The sequence below is a fragment of the Plecotus auritus genome (genome assembly GCF_963455305.1).
Source record: "Plecotus auritus genome assembly, chromosome: 1".
NCBI lineage: Eukaryota > Metazoa > Chordata > Mammalia > Chiroptera > Vespertilionidae > Plecotus > Plecotus auritus.
This window is the reverse complement of record NC_137770.1, coordinates 71855399-71871962: the sequence shown is the minus strand read 5'-3', so window position 1 is coordinate 71871962 and position 16564 is coordinate 71855399. Positions and strand designations below refer to the sequence as shown.

The 16564-nt window shown below is 43.5% G+C and overlaps 1 protein-coding gene across 7 annotated transcripts in view; it reads left to right on the top strand.

The window, feature by feature from the left end:
• Window positions 1-307: 307 nt before the first annotated feature.
• MGA (MAX dimerization protein MGA) overlaps window positions 308-16564 on the top strand; it is a 99976-nt gene continuing 83719 nt past the window's right edge. For all 7 annotated transcript variants that reach the window (XM_080665074.1, XM_080665071.1, XM_080665073.1 and 4 more), the window contains exons 1-2: window positions 308-333; window positions 12272-13400. In XM_080665074.1, the coding sequence (XP_080521200.1) occupies window positions 12337-13400 (1064 nt within the window). In that variant the 5' untranslated portion in view covers window positions 308-333; window positions 12272-12336. The remainder of the gene's footprint in view (window positions 334-12271; window positions 13401-16564) is intronic.

Sequence of the window (16564 nt, the reverse complement as noted above, 5' to 3'; positions counted from 1 at the left end):
TTCTGGAAGCTTCAGTAGGCTTATCTCAGTTGCTGGAACCCGGAAAGGCAGCGGCTTCAGCTCCAGGGGCGGGTCCCAAGGGTCTTGTCGCTGCTACGGGGCCATTTGGCCTCCTGGTGTTGGGGGAGGGGCGAGGGAGGTACTGCTTGCGCCTCCTTTTGCGCTTGCGCGGCGGTCTCCAAGCGGGTAGGAGCGCCTGCGCGGTGACGTGGACGTCTCGTGCGCGCGCAGGCTCTTCAGCTGGAGCGGACACACGGTGTGCGAACGGAACAAAATAACCCGCCCCCAGCGGGATGTGAAGGACTCCGGGTGAGGCCCGCCCCGCCCCGCACGGTAACTCTCGGGCCTGGGCAGGGTGGGTGTCGCTGTAGTACTGGCCCGATTGGAGTTTTTTGAGAGTTTGAAGCTCTTGTATATTTGAGCGGCGTGAGAGACCTTCCGCTGAGCGATCTTCGCACGCCGGGGCCGGGCCCGGCCTTGCGCTGGGCCGTCTTTGGCGCGCGCCTTTGGTCCCCCCCCCCCCCCATGCCCCCAGCGAGGCTGCGCATGTCACCTCGCGCGCGCCCCCGGCCTTACTTCCGCGTCGCGCAGCAAACTGACTAGGAGCATCGACGCCAAAGAGAGCGGCCACGAGGCGGGCGGGGTGAGAAGCGCCCTTGGCGCGGTCCTGCGCTCGCGTGCGTGGGGTGTCGCACCGCATGGTACGATCCGCGTGACGACTTCCATTCGGGCGCCTGGCTTTAAGTCCAGAGCCCTGCTTATGCGCTTTGCAATTTAGAGTCCAGGTCTCAGGGTTCTAAAACTCCGAGGTAAACGGTGCTGACGTCGCTTTTCTTAAGGAGCTGTGTGCGGCATTTTGACACCCGTACAAATCTCTCTTCTACTATGTAATTTTCGAGTAAATTGTTTGAGGCAGGATCGCGAGTTTAATAAAAAAGGAGGGCGAGGAAGTGAGCTGTATAGGAGTGGGAACTTGGTAAACAAAGGACCGGTGGTTCGAAAGTGCAGAAATGAGGGCGGGGGAAACAGGTGGGAAGAGCAGGTGTTTATTTTCTTTTTCTCTCTGTGGAGCAGCCTTGGCTAGTTCTGTCTTTATGAGGCTTCCCGCTTCTGTTAAATTGTCAAATAGGTATCTGCTCCTAGCGGTAGGTGGGTCTGGGACATAAACCCCTCTGAAGCACCAGTGACCAAAGTTGAGGAATCTGTGTGCGAAGATTATGATGTTAGGGATCTTTCAAATCGGGTTGAGAGTAGAAAGTGGTAGTGTCTTGCTGTGAAGATTTTTGCTTTGCCTTTGGAACCCCGGGGTTGCCTCCTCCTGGCAAAGGTGGAAGCAGGGAACGCTGAAAGAGGTCCAAAAGGAGGGATTACTGATGGCAGAACACTGAGTAACCCAAGTAACCTCGTTCTAGGGGAAAACCACTCCCCCAGGGTTCACGTCGCTGGAGCAGACACGAGGATCAAGACAATCTGCGCACCGCCGGTGCGTGTTGTAAAGCTCTACTACAGGCTTCTGCGGCGGGGTTCCTAGCAAACGTTTCCTGCTCTGCCTTCACATTTTGGGCACGAAGTTGTGGCTAGATTGCAGGGAAAGTGCCTGGAGGCTACGTGACGGCTGCTGGGAAGGGGCCTGGCTTGGAGAGACGGGTACTGGGTTCAGGGTTACAGAATGTGACTGGGTCCCCCGGAGCGATCGTGGTTCCGGCACGTGATCTGTCGGGACTGCTCTTCCCCGGAAGAGCTTTCCTTGCAGCATATTTTCACGCTGTTCTTGGCTCAGTGGATAGGGCCTCTGCAGTTGAAAAGCGGTGATTGTGGGCAATTAATAGTCGTGGGCGACTGCACCTCCTCGGGACTGGCCTGAGGCCTTTCTGTTCCCAAGGGTATGGGATCAGCGTTAGTGTTTCTTGCCTCAGAAGTGTTGTTTTCATATCCTACGATTGAGTGTGTTGGGTTCATTTAACAGAAAACACATGCTTAGGAATTGAGGAAATTCAGTGCCCTAGGTACCTTGCCATACTACTATAAGGAAGGGTGGCTTTTTGGATACTGTCCATTTCTGCCATAAAAGTTATTCAAATTCTTAATGCAATTGTTAGGAACCTGAGAACTTGCTAACCCCAAGTTGTAGTTAAGGGACCATTCCTAGGAGTAATATTTCTGAAGTCAGCATTAACGAATGGTATCTGGGGAGAGAAGATAGAGCGTACTATTTTAGGCAGAAGTGATTCTGTGCCTTGAAACCTAAAGCACTAGGTTTACATTATTAGGATGAAATTTACATTATTAGGATGGTGGTGATGATAAAATAAAATGCCCAGGATATTGACTGGTTGGGAGTAAGTGCTTACTAATAGACAAGTACCATTTATTTAATTTTAAAAATTAATCTAATGACAATTAAGAACTGGTAGTTGAATATTTTACTGTCTTTGCTATATTTTCTGATTATTTTTATACTTAAAATATTTTTTTAAGATTTTTCAAATTTCTGGGCCTATGGTATATTGGTAAATACTGAAATTTGTGTCAACCTATTCTCTTAAAACTTGAGTTCCAGAAATGTAATTTACCTTAACCATACAGTTGTGAAAGATCATATTAAGGAACCAACTAACATCTTGGTGCCTACAGTACAGTAATGCATTTGTTGTATGAAAGGTTATGGTTATTTTTTAGCAACTTTGGAAACATTCAAATAAGTATTTGAATATTTTTTGTTTTAAAAGTAATGGTATTGGTTTGGAATTTTGATTTTTTTGTGTGTTCAGTACATGAATTATTAAGTTAGGTAACTACCTAGTAAACTAGGTAGTGTGTTTTGTAAGTTGTATGAGGGTCACCACTTTAGTAGTTAAAACACCTACCAAAGGGGTCATTGGTGAAAAGACATTTAGAATAGGGACTCTGAAATTTTAAGTTTATTTATGGAACTTGCCACATTACTTATCTCAAAACATTCTTTGTGAAAGCTACTGTTTGTCTCTCCTATGACATTTTTAGTGTTACTTACATATTTCTCATCTACAGTTAAACATTCCTCAGATAATTACTTTATGCAGATAAAAGTTTGCTTTTGAAAAGCTGAACCGAGATTATTATTATTTTTAAAAAATATATTTTTACTGATTTCAGAGAGGGGAGAGGGAGTGAGAGATAGAAACATAAATGATGAGAGAGAATCATTGACCAGCTGCCTCCTGCTCACCCCCTGCTCGGGATTGAGTCAAACCCGGGCATGTGCCCTTCAGTCCGGGACCTTTCAGCCTACAGGCTGGCGCTCTGTCCACTGAGCCAAACCAGCTAGGGCCCGAGATTACTTTTGAGTGTTAAGTTATATATATATGTACCGAAACAGTGGTCTTCCTTAAAAGCTTCCAGAGAGCCAGATATGAGAGTACTAGTGGCCCAGTGCACGAAATTCGTGCACATTAAAAGGGGATTAATTAGAGGAAATAATTTAATATTGCTATTTGCCCTTTCTCTATAATAGAAGTGTTAGAGATGAAAGAAAATTAGTAAAATGTATATGAAAACCTTCCTCCTGTCAGAGTCTGGGGCGCACCAAGGGACCCAGAGTCAAGTCCCCGCCCACCCACATGCGCCTCAAAATCGCATGAGACCCAGACCCGGCTGGCCCCCGCCCCCATTGGGCTAGATCCAGACCCGGCCAGTCCCACCCTTGTCAAGCCCCGCCAGGCAGGGGATGTAGCCTCAGGATGGGGGCGTGGCCTGAGGTCCCCTGTCAAGCCCCGCCAGGTGGGGGGGGCGCAGCCTCAAGTCCCCCAGCCTGGCACCAGGAGGGGGGCACAGCCTCAGGTCCTCCGTCAAGCTCCACCGGCAGGGTGGTGCAACCTCAGGTCCTCTGTCAAGCCCCGCTGGGCGGGGGGGGGCGTGGCCTGAGTTCCCCCAACCCAGCACTGGGGGTTCACCTTGAGGTCCCCTGTCAAGCCCCGCTGGGTGGGGAGTATGGCCTGAGGTCCCCTGTCAAGCCCCACCAGGCAGGGGGGCGCAGCCTCAGGTGCCCTGGCCCGGTGCTGGGGCGGGGGGAGCAGCCTGAGGTCCCCTAGCCCAGTACTAAGATGGGAAGCGCACCTTGATGCCCCCCATCAAGCCCTGATGGGTGGGGGTTGTGGCCTGAGGTCCCTGTCAAGCCTCGCTGGATGTGGGGTGCAGTTTGAGGCCCCCTGTCAAGCCCAGCCAGGCAGGGGGGCACAGCTCAGGTCCCCTGCCCGGTGCTGAGGCAGGGGCATGGTCTGAGGTCCCCCAACCCAGCACTGGGGGTGCACCTTGAGGTCCCCTGTCAAGCCCTGCTGGGTGGGGGGCACGGCCTGAAGTCCCCCGTCAAGCCCAGCCAGACAGGGGGGTGCAGCCTCAGGTCCCCTGGCCCGGTGCTGGGGCAGGGGGTGCGGTCTGAGGTCCCCTGGCCTGGTGCTGGGGTGGGGGGTGCGGCCTGAAGTCCCCTGTCAAGCTCCACCTGGTGGGGGGCGCGGCTGGAGGTCCCCTAGCCCAGCACCAGGATGGGAAGAGCACCTTGAGGTCTCCCGTCAAGCCCCACTGGGCGGGGGGCATGGCCTCAGGTCCCCTGGTCTGGCGCCTGGGCGGGGGGCATGGCTTGAGGTCGTCCCCCCCCTCCCCCCCCCCGCCTGATGCCAGGTGGGGGGTGTGGCCTAAGGTCCCCTGTCAAGCCCCACAGGGGCTGGGGGAGAGCATAGCCTCAAGTCCCTGCTGATTGCTCATTAAGGCTCCTTATGGGAACTTGGCTTCAGCCATCTTTGTGACGGAGTGATGGTCAATTAGCATATTTCTTCTTTATTAGATAGGATTTTAGAATCTTGCTGGAAGGAGTATTCATGAGTGGCCTAGCTTTCCCTAAAGTACAATTGGTTTTTGCAATTAGTTAAAGTTGTCTTAGCCTGCCCTAGCTGGTTTGGCTCAGTGGCTAGAGCGTCGGCCTGTGGACTGAAGGGTCCCAGGTTCGATTCTGGTCAAGGGCACATGCCTGGTTACTGGCTGGGTTCCCAGTAGGGGGCGTGCAGGAGGCAGCCAATCAATTATTCCCTCTCATCATTGATGTTTCTATCTCTCCCTATCTGAAATTAAATATTTTTTAAAAAGTTGTCTTAGTCTTTAGAGTGGTATTGTGTGTCTGAAACAGCTGAATATGACCAATTGATAATCCTTTCATTGGAAAATCCAGTGTAGTATCCCAAAAGAATAGCCATATTCTTATAGTGAAGTGGAATCTGCTTAAAGATTGATTGAAATAAGAATTTGATTCTTTGTTCCTAAACCAGTAGGGAGGTAAATCTCAAGATAGAGTTTGTTTTAGTCATAAAGTAGGTCTTTGGTTTTATGTATTTTGATAAACTCATGGAATAACTTTACTAGAGGATTCTTTTAAAATAACCTATATACATCATAAGTCTGAAAATTCTAATTTTTTTGTCTTTTGTATACTTTTTCACATTTTTAAATTAGATTCTTGTGTACAGAGTTCAAGTAGGACAGGTTGACATTTTTACACTTAAATTTTTAAAAAATTTTTTTTTGCTTAGGCCAGTGGTTGGCAAACTGCGGCTCGTGAGCCACATGTGGCTCTTTGGCCCCTTGAGTGTGGCTCTTCCACAAAATACCATGGCCTGGGCGAGTCTATTTTGAAGAAGTGGCGTTAGAAGAAGTTTAAGTTTAAAAAATTTGGCTCTCAAATTTCAATCGTTGTACTGTTGATATTTGGCTCTGTTGACTAACGAGTTTGCCAACCACTGGCTTAGGCAAAAGGAGAATTTTGAAATGTGTATATATAAAAGCATAAAATTCAGTGCACTAAATCTAGTAATGCTAAACTGGGTTTCTGTCAGTTGAATTTTTGACATTTAATAGTGATTTTTAAAGCCTTGTTTAAAATTTCTTTGTCCTTGTTTTACCTGGAATGGTCTGAATACTAAGCTTTTATATTATAGAAGATAATTTTTAAGACATTCATAGCAGCACAATTTACAATAGCTAAGATTTGGAAACAGCCTAAATGCCCATCAGCAGATGAGTGGATTAGAAAATATGGTACATCTACACAATGGAATACTATGCTGCTATAAAAAAGAAGGAATTCTTACCATTTGCAGCAGCATGGATGGAACTGGAGAGCATTATGCTAAGTGAAATAAGCCAGGCAATGAAAGAAAAATACCACATGATCTCACTCATTTATGGAAAATAAAGAACATTATAACCTGATGAATAAAAAGATAGGTACAGAGGCAGTGAAGCATCGAACAGAATGTCAAATTACAGCGGGAAGGCTCGGGAGTGGGGGAAAGAGAGAAAGCGAAGGACGTGTATGCATGCATATAAGCACAACTATTGGAAACAAGACACTGGGGGTGTGGAATGAGGGCATGTGCCAGGGGGTAGGGAAGGCTGGGAAAAGGTCATTGGGGGAAAAAAAGGAGATATATGTACTAATATTTGTAATACTTTAAACAATAAAATAAAATAAAGACATTTTGAATCCTTTTAGGTACTCATAGGTTTGGGATAGCTAAAACATATTTTCAGATAGTTCTTTGTCAATAGTCATATTTAAGTGCATTTAAGAATATTTTGCATAACTGCTCACAAAACTTTGAAATATATGGAATAAATACAGCATTAGGATTTTGCATTATTTGAGTTAATATACTATTGTAGAGGTATTAGTTTTTGTGAGTTCTCTCAGCTTTACTCTTTTTACAGTCAACCTTATTTGTCTGTTTAAATTTTGTCTTATGAATATCTGATAGGTGTTACCTAAACATGTTAGTTTTAGTAAACCAGTGAACTTACTTGTTTTAAGCCTGAGGGAGCTTTTGAAAAGAGTCATCCTAAATTTTATCTCTTAAAAATAAACTTCAAATCAGAGGAATGATTCTTTTTTCACCTTTCCTGGCTTTAGTGTTAGGAAGTGGGTTTCTACTTCTATATTTAGCCATAATAGGAAACAATAGTTAACCTTTCTGAATTCATATATATATATATATATATATATATATATACACACATATATATACACATACATATTATATATATATTATATATATGTATAATATATACTTGATTTTTTGCAGAGGGGAAGGGAGAGGAATAGAGAGTCAGAAACATCGATGAGAGAGAAACATTGATCAACTGCCTCCTGCACACCCCCCACTGGGGATGTGCCGCAACCAAGGTACATGCCCTTGACCGGAATTGAACCTGGGACCCCTCAGTCCGCAGGTTGATGCTCTATCCCCTGAGCCAAACTGGTTAGGGCAGCCTTTCTGAAGTCTTGATTTTTAAAATACTTGTATCTATTATCCTCAGGCTAGAGAATATTTTAAGTTTTGGAGGGTTTTTTTGGGGAGTGATGTGGCCAATCCTGTAAGAAGAGAGAAAAATCAGATGCTTTTATTGCTTCTCAGGTCTGATGAAAAGTAAAATTAGACTTTTTATTTTTTATTTTTTTTCCATTTTTTAATAAATCTTTATTGTTCAGATTATTACGATTGTTCCTCTTTTTTCCTCCCATAGCTCCCCTCCACCTGGTTCCCACCCCACCCTCTGCCCTTACCCCCCCCCCCCACACTGTACTCATCCATAGGTGTATGATTTTTGTCCAGTCTCTTCCCGCACCCCCCATAACCCTTTCCCCCTGAGAATTGTCAGTCCACTCCCTTTCTATGCCCCTGATTCTATTATATTCACCAGTTTATTCTGTTCATCAGATTTTTTATTCACTTGATTTTTAGATTCACTTGTTGATAGATATGTATTTGTTGTTCATAATTTTTATCTTTTCCTTTTTCTTCTTCTTCCTCTTCTTAAAGAGTACCTTTCGGCATTTCTTATAATACTGGTTTTGTGTTGATGAACTCCTTTAGCTTTTTCTTATCTGTGAAGCTCTTTATCTGCCCTTGCATTCTGAATGATAACTTTGCTGGGTAGAATAATCTTGGTTGTAGGTTCTTACTATTCATCACTTTGAATATTTCTTGCCCACTCCCTTCTGGCCTGCATAGTTTCTGTTGATAAATCAGCTGACAATAGTATGGGTGCTCCCTTGTAGCTAATTAACTGTTATCCTCTTGCTGCTTTTAATATTCTCTCTTTGTCTTTTGCTCTTGGCATTTTAATTATGATGTGTCTTGGTGTGGTCCTCTTTGGATTCCTTTTGTTTGGGGTTCTGTGTGCTTCCTGGACTTGTAAGTCTATTTCTTTCACCAGGTGGGGGAAGTTTTCAGTCATTATTTCTTCAAATAGGTTTTAAATATCTTGCTCTCTCTCTTGTTCTGGCACCCCCATAATTCTGATATTGGTACGCTTGAAGTTGTCCCAGAGGCTCCTTAAACTATCTTCAACTTTTGGGATTCTTTTTTCTTTTCACTTTTCCCGTTGAGTGTTTTTTGCTTCTTTGTATTTCAAATCTTTGACTTGATTCTTGTGTTCCTCTAGTCTGCTGTTAGGCCTCTGTATAATATTTTTTATTTCAGTCAGTGTATGTTTAATTTCTAGTTGGTCCTTTCTCATATCCTCGAGGGTCTCGCTAAATTTATTGGCCTTTTCTAGGAAATTCTTGTTAAACTTTATAATGGTGGTTTTGAACTCTATATCCAGTCGTTTGCTTTCCTCCATTTCTTTCGTTTGTGATGTTTCTTTGTCTCTGCATTTTCGTTGCTTCCCTGAGTTGGTAGAGTAGCTTTGTGTGCTAGGTGTCCTCTAGGCCACAGTGGCTCAGCCTCCCCAGTTACCTGAGGTGGACACTCTTGGTGCACCCCTTTGTGGACTGTGTGCTCAGCCTTGTTGCAGTTAAGTCTTGATTGTTGTTGGTATCACTGGGAGGAATTGACCTCCAGGCCAGTTGGCTGTGAGGATCAGCTGTGTCTATGCCGGGAGAACTTCTTTGCTGGAGACAGCCTTATGAGACAAGATTTGCAAAATTGCTAAAGCCTCTGTGCTCAGCTTGGATGGGGTAGAGTCTCAGGGCTGAGCAGACAGCCTTGGCTTCCCGTCAGCCCTGCCCTATGAGCCCCCTGGGTCTCAGTGTCCCTCAGTAATCACTGCAAGCACCTCTGAGAGAAAGCCGCCCTCGAGTTTCACCCGCTGCCAGACAGTCCAGTTTCTCCCCCAATGAATCTGGATTCCCAGATTCTCGCCCGGAACTGGAGTTCAGCGTAGTCGGGAGTTTCCGTCTTCCTCCCGCTAGAGAAAGCCAGCGGCACACTCAGCATTCAGTCCTCTCTGGGAGCACTCGCGTGCCTGCCTCCAGACCTCTGCCTTTCGTGGCTCCCCTGAGTTTCTGTGAACTCCTCTCTTTTCCCAACAGTCCAGATCCCCCCTGTATGAGTCTGGGTCCCCAGGGTCTTGCCCGAAACGGGGGTTTAGTGCAGTCGGAACTGGAGTTCAGCACAGTCGGGAGCTTCCGCCTTCCTCCCGCTAGAGAAAGCCAGTGGTACACTCAGCAGTCAGTCCTCTCTACTCGCACTCGTGTGCACGCCTCCAGACCTCTGCCTTTCGCAGCTCCCCTGAGTTTCCGTGCCCTCCTCTCTTTTCCCGACAGTTCAGACTCCCCCCGTATGAGTCTGGGACCTCAGGGTCTTGCCCAGAACTGGGGTTCAGTGCAGTCAGAAACTGGAATTCAGCGTAGTCGGGATCTTCCGTCTCCCTCCCGCTTTAGAAAGCCCGCCGCGCACTCAGCCGCCCGTGCACTCAGCAGTCAGTCCTTTCTGCGTGCGCGCCTCTGGACTTCTGCCTTCCGCAGCTCCCCTGAGTCTCAGTGTGCTTTCTCTTTTCCTGACAGTCCAGATTCCCCCCGAATGAGTCTGGTTTCCCAGCGTCTCGCCTGGGACTGGAGTTCAGTGCAGTCAGGAGCTTCCTTCTCCCTCCTGCTTTAGAAAGCCAGCCGCACACTCAGCCGCCCGTGCGCTCAGCCGCCCGTTCTCTCCACGCGCGCATCTCTGTACCTCATCCTTTTGCAGCTCCTCTGAGTCTCAATGTGCTTTCCTCTTTCCGTCTAGTTGTAGAATTTCCACTCAGCCAACTTTCCTGTGGTTCTGGATGGTGTCCGTTTTGTCTTTTAGTTGTAGTTTTGATATTGTTGTGCGAGGCAGCAGTTTAGGTGTTTACCTATGCTGCCATCTTGGTTTCTCCACATTTTGGCATTTTAACAGATACACTTAAGTGGTTTCTAGTTCCTGAATGTTTTCATTCCCCACCCCAAAGATATGTTATACCCATTAGCAATTGTCTGAATTATCCCTCTCTGTGTTTCCTGGCAACCACAAATTTACTTTCTATCTCTAGATTTGCCTATTCTGGACATTTTGTATGAATGGAAACATACAATAATGTGTTTTTTGTTACAACTTTAAAGAATTAACTAATTTGCTTTTTAAGTCTTTTTTTGAATGGGTTGTGTGTTCAAAGGATATAACATTTAGAACATGTCAGTATGTGTTTTCCCAGCCACTCAGTTTTCCCTGGATATAGCCAATACTACCAGTTCCTTTTCTGTCTTTACAGTCTATATCAAGCAAATACATACATATTCTATGTGTTTTTTAAAAAAATATATATTTTTATTGATTTCAGAGAGGAAGGAGAGGGAGAGAGAGATAGAAACATCAATGATGAGAGAGAATAATTGATTGGCTTCCTCCTGCATGCCCCCTACTGGGGATCAAGCCTGCAACCTGGGCGCTTGCCCTTGACCAGAATGGAACCCGGGACCGTTCAGTCTTACACTCTTATCCACTGAGCCAAACTGGCTAGGGTTATGTGTTTTTGTTTAAATCCTCACCCAATGAATGTTGTTGTTTTGTTTTAAAATTGATTTTAGAGAGGAAGGGAGAGAGAGAAACATTGATGTGAGAGAAACATTGATTGGTTGCCTCCCTTACATGCTCAACCCGGGGATTGAACCTGCAACCTTGGTATATGCTATGACCAGAAATTGAACACACAAACTTTTGCTGTATGGGGAAGATGCTTTAAGCAGCTAAGCCACCAGGCCAGGGCTTTTTTTTTGTTTACTTTATGAAGGAGAGTTACATAATCTATAACAACTCTTTTGGACCTTTTGCCCTTAATATAACTTGTAGGTAATTTTGTATCAGTTCATGAAGTTTATATAGTTTCCTTTGTAGCTGCAGAATATTTCACTCTGGATATACCACCGTTTATTTAACTGGTCTCCATTGATAGACTTTTTCTCCAGTTTTTTGCTGTTAAAAGTAGAAATGCAGGGAATAATCTATACATTTTTATTACAGGCGTGTGTGTGTATGAGTGTATATTTAAGATAAAGTCCTCGAACTGTTGTTCCATGGGATGTATGCATTTGTACTTTCGATATTTTTATGTTGCCTTTTCTGACACCCTTTCCAATACCTCTACCAAACTTTGATTTTTGCCAGTTTAATAAAGGTCAAAAACAGTATCTCCATATAATTTCCATTACCATTTCTTCTATGCTGAGACTATGTACATTTTTATAGCCATTGGCTTTTTCTCTCCGTTGCTCATTTTTCTCTTAGATTTTTGTTCTTGTAGGAACCCTTTTTATATTAAGTAAATTGAGTTATTAGGATATAATTTGCAAACACCCTTTCCCAGTTAGTCATTTGTTTTTTCAATTTTACTTGCATGATACTTGCCAGATATTAAACATGTATATGATGTTGAATTTATCAGAGATTTTGTGTCTTACTTATTATCAAGCTTTTCTGAGGATTTAGGGATTTAAAAAAATTATGCTTAGGAATGGGTGGTTATTTAAATGTTTGATCCTTCTGGAATTTGTGGTTTCTTTCTTCGCTGTTTTAAAAAAAGTGTTTTTGTTGATTTTAGAAAAAGAGGAAGGGAGACAGGGAGAGAGACACATCGATGTGAGAGAGAAACATCGATCAGTTGTCTCCACTTGCACCTGGAGTGGGACCCTGCGATCCAGGGACCAAACATGAAACCTGGGTGGGACGACACTCAAACCAGCTGAGCCACACTGGCTAAGGAGGGCTGCCAGGGCTGTCATGGTTTCTTTAAATGTGTGTATCAAGTTAAGGTAGCATTTTACTTACTATTTAAAAAAAATGTTTTTATTATTTTTTTTAGAGATAGAGGGAAGGGGGAGGGATAGAGAGATAGAAGCAACATTTTAGTAGGATTTAGGAATATCTTTCGGGGATAATTATTCTTGTACTTTATGTTAACAAAATATTCACTTAATTAAAGGTTTTTTGTTTTTCTGCTTATGTTTTAGGCTGAGAAGGCCATGGTGACTATGTGGTGACTACAGTTATCTTATACGAGTTTCCCACTGGAATCATGGAGGAGAAACAGCAGATTATATTGGCTAGTCAAGATGGTGGGACAATGGCAGGAGCAGCACCTACCTTCTTTGTCATCCTAAAACAGGCAGGAAATGGCAAAACTGATCAAGGAATTTTGGTTACTAATAGGGATGCTTGTGCTTTGGCTACCAGTGTGTCATCCCCAGGAAAATCTACAGGGAAGATTTGCCTGCCAGCTGATTGTACTGTGGGAGGAATCACTGTCACCTTGGATAACAATAGTATGTGGAATGAATTCTATCATCGAAGCACAGAGATGATTCTGACCAAGCAGGGAAGACGCATGTTTCCTTACTGTCGTTATTGGATAACAGGTTTAGACTCAAATAAGAAGTATATCCTTGTCATGGATATATCTCCTGTGGATAATCATCGTTATAAGTGGAATGGTCGCTGGTGGGAACCCAGTGGGAAGGCAGAGCCCCATGTTTTGGGGAGGGTTTTTATTCATCCAGAATCTCCTTCCACAGGTCATTATTGGATGCACCAACCAGTATCTTTCTATAAACTGAAACTTACCAACAATACACTGGACCAAGAAGGGCATATTATCTTGCACTCTATGCATCGATACCTGCCAAGGCTTCATTTGGTACCTGCAGAAAAGGCTACTGAAGTGATACAGTTAAATGGCCCTGGTGTCCACACATTTACCTTCCCACAGACTGAATTCTTTGCAGTAACAGCTTATCAGAACATACAGATTACTCAGCTGAAAATAGATTACAATCCATTTGCTAAAGGCTTCCGGGATGATGGGCTGAATAGTAAGCCCCTGAGAGATGGAAAGCAAAAAAACAGCTCTGACCAAGAAGGTAATAGTGTTCCCAGTTCTCCTGGTCAACGGGCCCGTCTCACAGAAGGTGAAGGGTCAGAGATACAGCTTACTGATTCAGATCCTTTATCTAGGGGAAAAGAGACATCAGGCAAGGGTTTGGAGAAGCCTTTCCTTAATATAAATCAAGACTTTCTTGGTTTCATGGATATTGATTCATCACTTGGTGAAGTTACTCAGTTTAAACAAGAGGTTTCTGAAAGGTAGGTAACAGTTTTTCTGTTTCTAGCAATAAAAGATTTTGAATTGAACATACTGTTTGTGTGGACTGCTGATTTTCGTAGACATTGATAAATGTAAGCTACTAAAAACATCACAACTGCTTTTGCATTCTGTAATGTGATGGTTCATTTCGCTGTAATAATGTCAGTTGTGTTGATTCAGAATTGTAGGCACATTAGATGATTTATCAGAATGGGCATCTTTCATTCATTTAGATTTAAAATTTTGTTAATCATGCATAGGACTGTTCCTTGGTTTTATGTAGACACACTATTAATTGAGGAAGGGAAAAGAAATGACCCCTAAGAAATGTCATAACTGACAGAAAACTTACCCAGACGAGTTACAGAAGGGATTCAAAATACACTTAATACTTAAGAATTCACTGTCTATGGATATCCTAACCCAGTGGTCGGCAAAACGCGGCTCGCGAGCCACATGCGGGTCTTTGGCCCCTTGAATGTGGCTCTTCCACAAAATACCATGGCCTGGGCGAGTCTATTTTGATAAAGTGGCCTTAGAAGAAGTTTAAAAAATTTGGCTCTCAAAAGAAATTTTAATCGTTGTACTGTTGGTATTTGGCTCTGTTGACTAATGAGTTTGCTGACCACTGTCCTAACCCATAAATTGCCTGATTGAAAAACAAGCTGAAGGTTATTATTACACCCTTAGGTTAAAATAGCATTGAACTTGCATTTATGATTTTTAATGAAAGTGTTTTTTTTAATTGATTTGAGGGGAAGGGAAAGCGATGGAGAGAGAGACATCAATGTGAGAGAGAAAAATGGATAGGTTGCCTCTGGTAGGGGATTGAACCCGAAACCGGAGTGTGTGCCCGGACTAGGAATTGAACCGGCTACCTTTTGGTGTACAGGTGAGCCAACGAAGTGAGCCACACCAGCCAGGGCTATTTATTATTTTTTTTTCAATCAAGGGCTATTTTTTTTAGAGCAGTTTTAGGTTCACAACAAAATCTGCAAAATTGAGAGGAAGGTATAGAGTTTTTCTATAGACCATATGCCCCAACACATGCATAGCCTCCTCCATTATCAAGATCCCCCATCAGAGTGGTACATTTGTTACAATTGATGAACCTGCATTTACACATCATAATCACCCAAAGTCCATAGATTACCATTAGGGTTTACTCTTTGTGTTGTATAGTCTATGAGTTCTGACAAATGTATATAATGACATATATCCACCTTACATACATAGAGTATTTACATTGCACTAAAAATTCTCCGTGCTCTGCCTGTTAATTCTTTTCTTTCCCTTGAACCTCTGACAATCTCTGATCTTTTTTTTTTTTTATCCTCACCTGAGGGTATATATATAATTTTTATTATTTTTAATATGTATTTTTATTGATTTCAGATAGGAAGGGAGAGGGAGAGATAGAAACATGAATGATTAGAGAGAATCACTGATCGGCCGCCTCCTGCACACCCCCTACTGGGGATAGAGCCCACAACCGGGCATGTGCCCTTGACCAGAATCGAATCTGGGACCCTTTGGTCTGTAGGTCGACGCTCTATCCACTGAGCAAAACCGGCTAGGGCTGTCTCCTTTTTTTTTTTTTTAAAAAGCTTTTATTGATTTTAGAGAGGAAGGGAGGAGGGTAGAGAGAGAAACATCGACGGGCTGCCTCCTGCACACCCCCTACCTGGGATTGAGCCTACAAGTTGGGCATGTGCCCTGACGGGGAATTGAACCAGCGACTTCTTGGTTCATGGGGCTGCACTCCATCACTGAGCCACACCAGCTGGGCTGTCTGTGTCTCTTTTTGATCAAGTACATCTTTCAGTAAAATTAACAGAAAGGATATATGGGACATAGAATTTTAGCATGTTTAAGTAAAGGAAGTTCTGATGAAAATGATAGTCCCTTGCTTCTCCCCTCTGAACCCCTAATTTTTTTCTTACATGTTGAAAAATAGCTTTATTTTGCCTTTGTACTTTATAAATTGTTAGGTTAGTTCTGTGCTGAAAATGCATTGCAAGTTCCAGTTTTCTTTTTTTAATTTAATAAATCTTTATTGTTCAGATTATTACAATTGTTTCTCCTTCTTCCCCCCATAGCTCCCCTCAACCCGGTTCCCACCCCACCCCTCTGCCCTTACCTCCCTCCCACTGTCCTCATCTATAGGTGTACGATTTTTGTCCAGTCTCTTCTGTACCCCCCACACTCCTTTCCCCCTGAGAATTATCAGTCCACTCCCATTCTATGCCCCTAATTCTATTATATTCACCAGTTTATTCTGTTCATCAGATTTTTAATTCACTTGATTTTTAGATTCACTTGTTGATAGACATGTATTTGTTGTTCATAATTTTTATCTTTACCTTTTTCTTCTTCTTCCTCTTCTTAAAGAATACCTTTCAGCATTTCATATAATACTGGTTTGGTGGTGATGAACTCCTTTAGCTTTTTCTTGTCTGTGAAGCTCTTTATCTGCCCTTGCATTCTGAATGATAACTTTGCTGGGTAGAATAATCTTGGTTGTAGGTTCTTACTATTCATCACTTTGAATATTTCTTGCCCACTCCCTCCTGGCCTGCATAGTTTCTGTTGAGAAATCAGCTGACAATAGTATGGGTGCTCCCTTGTAGCTAATTAACTGTTTTTCTCTTGCTGCTTTTAATATTCTCTCTTTGTCTTTTGTTCTTGGCATTTTAATTATGATGTGTCTTGGTGTGGTCCTCTTTGGATTCCTTTTGTTTGGGGTTCTGTGTGCTTCCTGGACTTGTAAGTCTATTTCTTTCACCAGGTGGGGGAAGTTTTCAGTCATTATTTCTTCAAATAGGTTTTCAGTATCTTGCTCTCTCTCTACTTATGGCACCCCCATAATTCTGATATTGGTACGCTTGAAGTTGTCCCAGAGGCTTCTTACACTATCTTCAACTTTTTGGATTTTTTTTTCTTTTTGCTTTTTCGGTTGGGTGTTTTTTGCTTTTTTGTATTTCAATTCTTTGACTTGATTCTTGTGTTCCTCTAGTCTGTTGTTGGGTCTCTGTATAATATTTTTTATTTCAGTCAGTGTATGTTTAATTTCTAGTTGGTTCGTTCTCATATCTACGAGGGTCTCGTTATATTTATTGGTCTTTTCTAGGATATTCTTGAAAAGCCTTATAACCGTGTTTTT